Consider the following 11,552-nt stretch of genomic DNA (forward strand, 5'->3'; position numbering starts at 1 on the left):
TCTCCACGGGCTGAGGACTGGGCCGTGGTCAGTGTCCTGTGAGCCAGCTTTGCTCAGGGTCAGTAACCCCAGGCTGTGACGGTGCATTAAGCTGGTGGTCCTCATGCGAGCTCTGTTTTGGGCCCTGTTTATAAGGAACTTCCCTTCAGTTTCTTACAGGTTAGCAAATGTGGGCAAGGAAGCAAGGAGAAAATGACCAGGATGGATGGGCCTTCAGGGATCTGGCCTGCCCTCCTGGGCAGCACGTAGAAACACAGGTTTCAGCCCGTAAAAATTTCCCACGTTCAGCATCCCACACGCCAGTGAAATTGTCTCATTTGTAGTATTCAGTTCTTGCATAGGTAATTTTTAGGAATAGCGGGAGGGAGGGACCGCCCCCCCCCCCCTTTACCCAGGATGGCTGGTCGCAAAGCCTGCTCTTCGAGTTCCCACCTCCCTGACGCCTCCTTGTCGGAATTTCCCTCGTTTCATAATTTGCTCTAATATCCAGTAGGCCAGCTCTCTTGTTTCTTGTTCTTTTTCAAAAATGTTTTGGCTATTCTTACACATTTAGTGTTTTTAAAAAATAAGGTTTGGAATTAGATCCCAGGTTCAGTTACAGGCCCTGTTGGAGTTGGAGCTGCGTCAGACCTGAGGCTGGTGTGGGAGCCACGCTCATGCCCTCCCTGGGCTCGGAGCCGCCTGGCCAGGTTGGCGAGCGTGTCTGCCATCCCTTCTGTGGCCTGCTTCATCAGAGAGTCTGCCTGATGTACACAAGATGTGGACTTTCTGGTAGATGATCTCTCTCAAATTAAGGAAGCTCCATCTGTTCTTGGTTTCACTGTAACCTTTACCCTGAGCGGACAGTGAATTCTGTCAGACTCTTCGGGCACTTCTGTGGTGACTGTAGTCTCTCCCTTTGAAGCAGCGACTGCAGTGGCCACCCGGCACGTGTCCCTGTGTTGTGCTGTCCTTGCACGTGCTTTGGATGCGTCCTAGGTGGACCCCGCGCGCTTTGAACCTAAAAGGCTCTGGCTCTGACTTGCTGGCATTCGCCTCCGTCCTCCTGTGAGCTGGGCCTGCTTTGCCTGGTCCCCCAGCTTGGGCGCCGGGCCGGCCAGCCAGGGAGGGAGCCACCCTGTCCCTTCCCCTGCCTGAACCCCCCCGACCCCCCGCTACTGCCTCGGCCCTCCTGGGAGCCAGGGCTCTGGGAAGAGTCACCCGGCTTGATGAGGTAGGTACTGAGTAGATTGTTTATCCTGTCAGCATGGAGAGTACTGAATTGTCACCCTATACATCCTAACATCCCTGGCATGGAGGGGTGGCCTGGGGCCCAGGGCAGGAGGACCCGGGAGGATGGGCGGTCTTCGTCCCAAGAGCTCAGCTCTTTGGGGTGAGTTGAGGGTCCCCTGGACTCTCCCAGTCTGGGTGCAACTGGGGTGGGTGTGTCCCTGACTTGGCTTGTCCGGGTGGGCCTTTCCAAGCTTCTCTGGGCGGCGCGGGCCTTCGAGGGTGGACTCCGAGCTTGGGGACGAGCCGCTCCTGCCAGGCCTCCCACGCACCTTGTTTCCAGAAAGTGTTCTCTTTTGGAAATGCCTGTTAAGGGTCGCTACACATCCCTCACTTCTCATACACCTCCTGGGGCTTGGGTGGACCGGGGCCAAGCCGAGTGCATGCATGTTCTTTGTACTAATAATCGGTGGGCTGTCCTGAGTCTGTCCTCACTCGTGGGGCCCCCGTCCAGGTCCCCGTCCTCCTGGCCTGCCCCGTGCCTGGTGTCATCACCGCCCTTCTGGGTGCCGTGCCCGCCGCCATCGTCTCCTGCACCTGCCCCGAGGGGTGGCCGGGTGGCCACAGCGCCCGAAGGACCGGTTGCAGATTTCCAGCCCCTCGGGAGGGAGACGCCCCGCGTCGGGCCACCTGGGCCACTGGCTGACGCTTCTCTGCTGGCATCTCCAGGCCTCTGTCGGCTGGGCTGTGAGTCTGTCGGCTGCTTGTCAGGAAGGTGCTCTCAGTTCCCTTTTTAGATGTGATTCAGAGTCTGCAGCCTGGTTATTTATAGCCCAATAAACCTCGTGCAGTTGGGAGGCAGGAGAGCCTCTCAGGCTCCAGTCTGATTGTCCCAGATCTATCACATCAGAGCTTCATTTCCAAGGTTTTTTTTTTTTTTTTTTAAGGAATCTAATGCAGAACAATCAAATCAATTGTCACAGATTCAGGCAGTTTCCCTGGAGCAAGGTCTGCACACAAGCTAGTGAGCTGGTGTTTTCCACGAGCCACACTGTGGAAATCATGCATCTGAGTATGTGTTTTATTAGCAATTTTGAAATACATATATTTTAAAATGAAAGATCCCGAGGCCACGCCCCTGTCCAGGCCCTGCCGGCCGGCACAGCCTCACCCCGGTGGCTCATCCATGCCCTGCCCTCTGCTCGGCACCCTGGACCCCCGGGCCGCGCCACCCCCTCCCCAGGGTCTGTCCCAGTGCCCATACCCCTCTTCCCAGGCCCCCCCCAACCAGTGCAGGAGCCCCCTCGAGACCCTGTGGTGCATGTTTCCTCTCGCTTTGGACCTGGCCACTCGCACCCTGTTGCCTTGTTGGGGACCCTCCTGCCTGCTGACGTCTCCCGTGGGGACCTCTTTTTCCCTCCTGGGCGTGTCCCTAGGAGGCACAAGGGAAGCAGAGCGGGAGGGGCCGGCTGCTCTGCCTGTGCGGCCCCTCCCTCCGCCCGCCCCGCTCCCGCAGCCGGCCGGCCTTCCCAGGGGCCGCTCCCTGCCTGAGCCCGTCTCCTCATCAGCCTGTAATTCGACAGCCACCTCCGGGATTAAGGGCAGCAGACCGCTGGCAGCCAGCCCGCCCCCGGGGTCCGGGCCGAGCTGGGGCTCTGTGGGCTGGGAGTCAGGACCCTCTGTCGCTGAGGGCGGCGGCCGGGCGCTTGTCCTCCTGGGTCCCCTCTCGCTGACCCCTTATCCCCCTTCCTCAGAGATGGAAGCCACAAGGCTGGCGGAGCAGGAGCGCAAGGCGGAGCAGAGGCGCAGGGCCACGGTGGTGGTAGGGGACTTGCAGCCCCTGCGGGACGCCCTGCCCGAGCTGCTGGAGCTGCAGATGGGTGGCCAGCGGTGAGTGTCCTGGCCACGGGGCCGCCGCCTTGTCCAGGGCGGGAGGATGAGCAGGTGGGTGGCTGGGCTGGGCACTGACCCCGGAGAGGCCCGTCTTGACTTGGACACCCTTGTCCCAGGCCCAGCCGTGAGCCAGGGGCCCTGGGGCCTCCTCGGGGCCGGGAGCCCGGCGGCACGTGGACAGCACTGTCGCTCTCCTGCCGCGTGGCCAGAGCCGCTCAGCCGGGCCGCCGCTGGGCTCCGTGCTCTCCTGCTTGTCTCCCGGCAGCCGCAGCTGCTGCCTTTGCTGCCTCCCTCCCAGGACCTGCCGTCCTCCTGGGGCCCTTCCTGCCTCCTTGAGTCCTGTGTGCTTTAGGAGAGCACGTCCCGCAGCTGTGCCCGGGCTGCCGTTTCCGAGCAAGGGTGAGGCCGCCTGGCCTGGCTGGGAGGTGCCAGCGCAGGTGTGACCACGACCTCAGCTTTAGGACAAACGGGCAGCAGTTGGAGGGCCTTTCTGTTCTGTCACAGTTGCTGGCCCGCCATCGTTTACTGTGTTGTCTCTCATTTTGCCTTTCTGAAATAATTCTTTCTCCTACTGAACTCCCCTCTGAGGAGAAAGGATCCGGGGTTGGCAGGGGACACGCCCAGGGCCCCTTGGCTGCAGAGCCAGATGGTCGGTCCAGGCCGGTTCCAGGATGGAAGCGCCCAGAACATCAGGTCCAGACAAGGAGTGGCCACCAGAGCTGAGATTTGGCGACAGAACCAGAACCCAAAATGCACATTCCATTCCTGGTTCTTGAACAAAAATGTGACCCGGTCAAACATCCTCTCTCTCCCTGCTTTTAGTTTTCCCATCTGAAAAATGTGCTTGGGGCTCCCCGAGGGGAGAGAGCTGTGTAAACACCGTGGCCAGCAGCCCGAGGAGGACCGCGTGGGGCTGCGGGGGCCCAGCTGCTCTCCCAGCCCCAGCCTCTGGTCGACCGGGGTCACCGTTTCCCCGTCTAGTGCCTCTTGGCACTGGGGAGCTGTTCGTTTAAGTAAACATTATTTTAGGACAGTGTTTGAATGTAAATAGAAAAATGACGGAGATAATACCGACAGTCCCAGTGCGACTTGCACGCGGCTTCCTCTCTGTGACGTCTTACATCAGCGTGTGCGTTTGTCACAATTAAGGAACCAACACTGATATATAAATAATAAGCTTAAAATAATAATTGACTAAAAGCTCACAGTTTATTCATACTTCCTCAGTTTTCCTTGGTGTCCTTCTGCTGTCCCAGGACTGCATCCAGGACCCCACGTGACGTGTAGTCGTTGTGTCCCCTCAGAGTGCCTCTGGGCTGTGACAGTCTCTCAGACCTTCTTGTCTTTTTTTTTTTTTAAATAAATAAATAAATAAATAAATTTATTTATTTATTTATTTATTTATTTATTTATGGCTGTGTTGGGTCTTGCTGTGCGGGCTTTCTCTAGTTGCGGTGCACGGGCTTCTTATTGCGGTGGCTTCTCTTGTTGTGGAGCACGGGCTCTAGGCATATGGGCTTCAGTAGTTGCAGCACGTGGGCTCAGTAGTTGTGGTGCACTGGCTTAGTTGCTCCGCGGCCTGTGGGATCTTCCCACAGCAGGGCTCGAACCCGTGTCCCCTGCATTGGCAGGCGGATTCTTAACCACTGTGCCACATGGGAAGTCCCAACCTTCTTGTCTTTAATGACCTTGACAGTTTTGAGGACCAGTCAGACATTTTTCAGGACGTCCCTCAGTGAAGACCACAGAGGGGAAGGGCCTTTCTCATCACGTCCCCTCCAGGGTGCGTGCTGTCACGTGACCTGCACCGTGGACGCTGACCTCGGTCACCTGGCGCAGGTGTGTCTGTCAGGTCTCTCCGCTGTGCAGCTGCTCTCCCCTTCCCCCTGTCCTCTGGAAGGAGGTCGCCGTGCACACCCCGCACCCAAGGACGGGGGACGCTCCCCTCCCCTCCCCGAGGACGGAGTGTCTGCAGAACCACGTGGATTCTCCCGCAGAGCAGATTCCCTCTTCCCCCGTTTCCTTATCAATCACTCATCTACGTCCGTTTGGACCCGTGGGTATTTATTTTATGCTTCGGGCCATGATCCAATACGACTTTGTTCTGTTGCTGAACCGGCTCCAGCTCTGGTCCTTGGCAGCTCCTTCGGTTGGCTCTGCCGTTCCCCCGACACACCCATCCGTGGAGGCTGTTGTGTTTCGTTTCCGAGCACTTTCCTCCCTCTCTGGCACGAGGTGCTCGAGGCTCATCCCGGGCATTTCCTGCTCCTGTCCGAGAGTCGGCGTTTCTCCAGGGAGCCCGGGTCCCTTCCGTTGGAAGTGGTGTAAGGAACCAAGGTCTGGGCGCTGGTGTGCCGACCGCGGCTGCGGTGTGCTTGCTTCTCGGCCCTGTCGGCTGACAGCAGGGACATGCGTGTGTGTCCTGACCCAGGTGTGTTCCTATGAAATTCGGGGAACAGTCTGTGAGTCCATCCTCACTTCTCATGCCGACCACAAGTCTGGGGTCCCCAAGATCACTCTTAGGTTTGATGATTCTCACAAAGGCCATTACACGCAGTTACAGTTTATCACGGAGAAGGAAGGCAGATTAAAATCATCCAGGGGAGGAGACCATGGGAGGGCCCGGGAGTGTTCCAGTCTTCCCTCGCTGTGGGGGCAGCACAGAGGTCTTGCCCAGGATGTGCAGGGGCCCCCACCAGTCTCCACCCCTGGGGGCATGGGCGAGCAGGCCGGCATGGTTTGCCTGTGGTCCCTTCACTCCATTCCTGGCCAAGTGACGCCTGGCTGGGAGCCCCCAGCCGCATTCACAAGGCTGGGGTCCCCGTGTCATGAACCCTCAGTCTCCCGGCTCCTAGAGCTGACCCAGCCCTGGGATGTTTGCTGCACAAAGTGTCTGGCCTCTTCTGTGTCTTCACAAGGGCAGGGTTTCCTGGAGCTGAGAGAAGGCGGTGCCCTTCAGGGCAGCTCACGCCAGGGGTGCCTGTTACAAGCAGCAGGTTACACGAATGGCCCAGCTGACAGGTGACTTCAGGATGTGCCCCCAGGCATCCGAGTTGGGTGGAATGTGTTGGGGGGCAGCCTTGTGCCTGGGAACCCAGATCCCGAGTGCAAGGCCTCCGTCCCCAGTTGCCATGTGGGACACCCTGACTGAGGCCCTGGGCTGCTCCCAGCCTGTCCCAAACCTGGGTGGCCCTGCAGGGTGGTGGGGGGAGAGCCCGAGGCTCTGAGTGGGCCCAGGGGGTCCAGGTGTTCCCCACACTCCGGGTGGGCGCTGCCCAGCACTGACGGGGCACCAAGGCCCCCTGGAGAGCCCGCGGGGCCCGAGGCCAGAGCCAGTGAGTGGGCAGTGCCGCTGCCAATGGGCCGCGCTCATCAGGGAAGATTAGACTCCCCAAGACGTCGGTCCTCCGCGTCCCGAAGGTCGTAGCGGACGAAGGTGGAGGGCCTCACGCGTGGAGCCTGGACCTGACGTCAGCAGGGCTCACTCGGCCCCTGGGACCTCCGGGGTTCGTCCGCTGGTGCTTGGTTTTAGGCCCCCGTCCCCTTGGGCTGGGTGTGATAACATGGGCTCATTCACGTCAGAGGGGGAGGGGCAGGGAGTGGCACAAGAGCCTCAAAGCTGGGAGCCACCTGGGCGCACCTGGGCGCTCAGTGCCGGCCGAAGAGAGCCTGTCAGGAACGCACGGGCCTGTCTTACAGTTGGGGAAACAGGCTTCGAGGTGGAGCAGCTTCCCTGAGGTTCCTCCCAGGGCAGCCAGGGCTGGGGTCCTCTTCCAGCCCAGGCACCTCTGTGGACACTTGGGTGGTGGGCAGTGTGCTCCGAGCTGCAGTTGGTCCTGGCAGGAAGGTCTCTACCCCTGTCCACCCAACTCGGCCGTGCGGCCAGAGCCAGGCCTGGCTGCCGTGAGTGAGCTGGGGCCCTCCCAGGGGGACTTCAGAGCCGGCGGGCAGGACCGGGGCCGGCGTCGGGTGTGAAAGCCCTTGCCTGGGCCGCTGGGGTGAGTGCTGGGGGTCAGTTCCTTTCAAGCCTGCGGCCTCGGGGAATCCACCCCGCCTGCGTCTGTCCACAGTGGAAAACACCACTGGGGAGGGTCCTGCCTCCCCCTGTGAATGGCCTGGACAGGCCCTGGACGTGCCCTGAGGCTCGGGCGAGGGGTCCTGCCCTTCCTTGCCCCCCAAGCCGTGCCCCCAGTGCACTGTGCTTGGCCGCCACCTGGACCCTGGGCCCCGAGGGGACTCCTGGGTGTGTGTTCACACCTTGGTGCCCTTGGCTGTGGGGAGCCTTTTTACCTTGTGCTAGACGGGGGTGGAGGCCCAAGGCCTCCTGATGCCCCAGCGCGTGGCTGCCTCCTGGGGGTGCTGGCTGGGGGAAGGGAGCCCGGGCCCACCGGTTCGGCAAGGGTGGGGCCTCCCGGGAGCTCTGGGTGGTCGGGCGGGGGACTGCTTCCGTGGTGGACACAGAGGGTGTCAGTGGTCGGACGAAACAGGGCCGCAGTGTTCCTGGGACGAGGCTGGCTGGAGTGGGACGGAGCGCCCCCAGAGCGGCCGGGACCCGGGGAGCTGAGACAAGAAATGCCTTTCATTCATAACTTACGGAAGAAACTTGAATACACGATGAGGGCTCCTGGTCTGGAGGCTAAATTTAGGTGTCGACCCAGGATTTTCTGGTTTCCTGGGCCCTCCCGCCCCTGCCGGGGCCCTCCTGCCGTGTGGCACCGTGAGGCCGCACATGCCCCCAGGCTCGCATGGGAGGAGAGCCCTGTGTGCACCGTGGACCGTGGCCTGAGTCAGGTGCTCCGGCGGAGGTTCCAGGTGGGCGTGTGCTCTCCTGACTGTCTTCTCTGTGTCCCCAGCAGAGCGGCCATCAGGCCCCGGGCAGCCCAGCTGAGCCGGATGAGCGTGGCACAGAGGTTCCAGCTCCTGTGAGTATGGCCCCGCCTCCGCACGGCCCACCCCCGGGACTGTCAGGCGTCGGGCCGCATCCCCTAACCCCGGTCCCTCGGGTGCTGGGGAGAGCTCAGCCAGGGCCAGCTCTGGGCCCAGCCTGACTCCAGGGGCCAGGAAGCCCCTTCCCCCAGGGCAGTGAGGGGAGCAGCTGCTGGCTCTTGGGGGGCTGCTCTCGGGGGCCCAGATCCTAGGCATCTTGCGTGTGTGGACATGTGGCCGGGCAGGTCAGTCATCCAGTTGGAGTCCAAAGTCTCCCTGTTAGCAGCAAAGAAAGCTGGGGCCCAGTGTGGTTTGGCCTTGCCCTCGGTCACATACCCGTGGGGGCAGAGCACGGCTGGGCCCTCCACGCCATCTTGCCCGCCCAAGGCCAGGGCCGTCCCCACCGTGGTGCCGCGACGGGCTCGTGTGGGCTTGTGCTGGAGCTGCTGCCCTGCGATTCTGGCCAGGCCCCCGTGGCCATGCTGGGCTGTGGGCCCGTGCAGCTCCAGACGGGGGCCGGCTGGCTGTAGGGACAGGCGCAGAGTGGCAGCCCCGCAGTGGGACTCTGCTGTGGAGGGGCGGGCCCACTGCAGCACCCCCATCACCATGGCCGCCGTGGGGCCCCGGAGCCCCTGTGCCCGGTGCCTGCTGGAGGCACCGCTTATGTGAGGCCTCGTGTGTGCAGGGCGCCTGCCACCTGCTGCCTTTGATAGCAGCTCCCCGTCACAGTCGGGGATGAGGGGCCTTTGTGACCAGGAGGAGGCCCCCGGGCAGCCACTCCCGTCCTGCCCAAAGCCCCTGTCGGGCCTCAGACCCCCCTCGGCCCGCCCCAACCCCCAGACGCTCCAAGCAGAACTTCACAGCGCACAGCCTTCCTCACTCCCCAACCCCTCATCCTGGTCCTGGACCACCCTTTGCCGTGTCCCTGCGGGCTGGCCGAGCCGAGGCTGGTCCTGGGGGTGCTGACGGCTCATCCCCAGGCCCCCCACTGCGGGCATGGGGTTTGTTGACCTCTGCTCTCCATTCTTTCAGTGAGGAGGAAAGGACGCGGTTTCGGGAGCTGCTGGCCAGCCCGGCCTACAGAGCCAGCCCCCTGCAGGCCATCGGGCGGCAGCTGGCCCAGCAGATGCGGCTGGAGGGCAGTGGGCAGTCCTGACGCAGCGCGGGGCATGCCTGAGCTCCGGGGACGCCCACGAGGAGGTGCCCAGGGGGGCCAACTCTGCCATTGTCGCCCTGCTCCACCAGACCCTAAGCGACAGGGCTGCTGTCCTCGGCACAGGCGGGTCTACCGAAGTGAGACAGGCAGTTGACGTGGTAGTGTTGTGACTACCCATTTATTTTTGCAATAAAAAAGGTGCTGGAAGAATCCAGGATGTCCATGGAGCTCGGTGCCGGCCACCCAGGAGGTGGTGCGGCCACTCGGCGGGCATTCTTCACGCTTTTCTGTTTTGTCTGAGTTTGTCAACAGTGACTGCGCGTTGTGTATTATTTTAAGAGAAAAACCTTCTAGCTTCCTGGTGCTCCAGTGGCTCCAGGCTGACCATGGATGGGCGTGGCTCTGCCCGCTTCTCCAGATGCCCTCGGTCAGGGCCCCCGACCTCTGCCCAGACGCCAGGAGCTTCCCTTCCGCTGTGCTGGGGGGGATGGGGGGAGGGAGGACGGGGGCGCGGTGCCAGACTGGCGCCGCCGTCCACCGCGGCTGACTCGGGCCTCGCCCCGGAAAGTGGCCTGAGAAGTTGCAAGCGTGTGGGGACGCCGCCCTCCCCGACATCAGGCAGGCGCAGGTGGGTGGGTGAAAGCAGGCAGGCGGTGGGAGAGACCTCGCCAGCCTGGGAGCCTTGCTGGCTGTGGTCTCGGAGCTGGAGGGACTTCCATGTTCACAGCCCTGTCTGTGGTTTTAATCTTTGCAGAATGAACTTGGACTGTCTGGTAATAAAATTAAATGACAAACGGTTCCATGGTTTTTGTGTGCATTTTAAACGCACACAGTAGGAGAAGGCTCGCAGGGCTTGTGGGCCTGGGCTGTGGTTCCCGCCCGCAGGGCCTTGGAGGGGCTCTGGGCCGGGCCCGTGGGAGGGAGTGGGGGGGCTGGAGGAGGAGCCCCCTGAGGGGCCGCGGGGGAGGCAGAGTGTCCGGACCAGGGGGTGTCATCCGGCGGCCGGAGCAGCAGGTGCCAGGCTCAGGAAGCCAGGGGCTGCGCGGGAGGGTCGAGCACCACCCTCTGGGGAGCGGGTGGGGCGGGGTCCCCCAGGGAAGAGGTGACATTGGTACACACGCAGCAGGGGGGTGCCAGCTGCTTGCCTGGAGGGCTGGGGGGCAGGATGGGAGCAGCTGGGAGAGGGGACTTGAGGCTGGGGGCAGCAGGGCCCTGGGAGAGGGAGGGTGTGGGTGGTGGTGTTCTGGGTAGAGGGTCAGGGGTCGCGCTGGGGCCCCCAGCAAGTCACTCCTCTGCCGCCATGCTGGGCGGGGTTCAGGGCGGGCCAGGGAGGAAGGGCCCAGCGGGTGGGAGGTGGAAGGCCTAGGAGCCCCGGGGACTGGAGGGTGGCTTGCGTGGGGACCACGCCTCGGACGTCGGGGTTATCGACGGAGGACCCTGCGCGTCTGCTCCTGGCTTTGTCCAGAGGGTCCCGCGTGGGGTTCCCCGTGGCCGCCCACCCGCCACCGAGTCGTCGGCGGGCCCGACCCTGTTTGTGCTTGGTGTTGGTGTCACCAGATTTGTCTTGAGTGGGCATCCGCTGGGTGGGGCAGGGAGGGGGGCAAGGCCCAGACGCGGCTCCTGGGGAGTCAGTTCCTGTGGCGCTCGCAGCCAGGTTTGCCCAGACTCCAGACGTGCTGCTCCTGGCGTGTTTCCTCGTGCAGCGATAACACTGGTGACGCATCCTGGCCGAGGTCGTGGTGCTGAGAGGCCCTTCAGGGTTCCCAGGGTCGGGAGAGCGGGGACAGGCGGGGCTGCACGGCAGCGGCTTCCGCGGCCTGTGATGCCTCTTCTAAAGCTGTTCACAAGCACGTAGGTTGAAGGGTGATTGACAGGCGTATTCCTGACGTTGGCTTGTGCTTCTTGAGTCTTCCTTAAGGTTGAGAAATCGTTAATTTTAAGATTCTGGGGAGAAAGTCTGTGATTACTTGTATTGATGTTTCTGAATCCAAATGTTTCTTCTGGTGCCACAGAGGCTGCTGGGTTGTAGGGCCTCCTGCTGGGCCTGGAGCCTTGTCCCTCCTGTCCCCCTGGTCCCGCCCCCTGAAGAGGAGGTCCTGGGACCTTCTCTCCAGAGGGAAACTGAGGCCTGGAGATGGGGAGCCTCCCCACAGCCGGTGCTGGGCTCTCAGGAACCCAGAGCTTCTGGCTGCCCCGTGACCCCCACTTACACCTTGACCTCGCCCTCAATTCAGGTCAGCACCAGGCGAGCCACAGCACAGGGCTCGGGTGCCCCGGGAGGAACGGGCCCCAGGACGCCACCCCCCGCCAGCGTCCTCCTCCTGCCTAGGCATCTGGTTTTTAGCACAGCGGTAGTTATTCCCAAGTC

At 62.2% G+C, this 11,552-nt stretch overlaps 1 protein-coding gene across 11 annotated transcripts in view; it reads left to right on the forward strand.

The window, feature by feature from the left end:
- FAM207A (family with sequence similarity 207 member A) overlaps positions 1-9,983 on the forward strand; it is a 30,693-nt gene extending 20,710 nt beyond the window's left edge. For 3 of the 11 annotated variants that reach the window (XM_032630983.1, XM_032630986.1, XM_032630985.1), the window contains 3 exons: positions 2,964-3,099; positions 7,956-8,024; positions 9,061-9,983. In XM_032630983.1, coding sequence (XP_032486874.1) covers positions 2,964-3,099; positions 7,956-8,024; positions 9,061-9,184 — 329 coding nt within the window. In that variant the 3' untranslated portion in view covers positions 9,185-9,983. The other 8 variants (XM_032630979.1, XM_032630982.1, XM_032630980.1 and 5 more) reach the window with 8 other exon arrangements.
- The last annotated feature ends 1,569 nt before the right edge of the window (positions 9,984-11,552 follow it).

The sequence above is a fragment of the Phocoena sinus genome, chromosome 4 (assembly GCF_008692025.1).
Source record: "Phocoena sinus isolate mPhoSin1 chromosome 4, mPhoSin1.pri, whole genome shotgun sequence".
In the NCBI taxonomy this organism is placed as follows: domain Eukaryota; kingdom Metazoa; phylum Chordata; class Mammalia; order Artiodactyla; family Phocoenidae; genus Phocoena; species Phocoena sinus.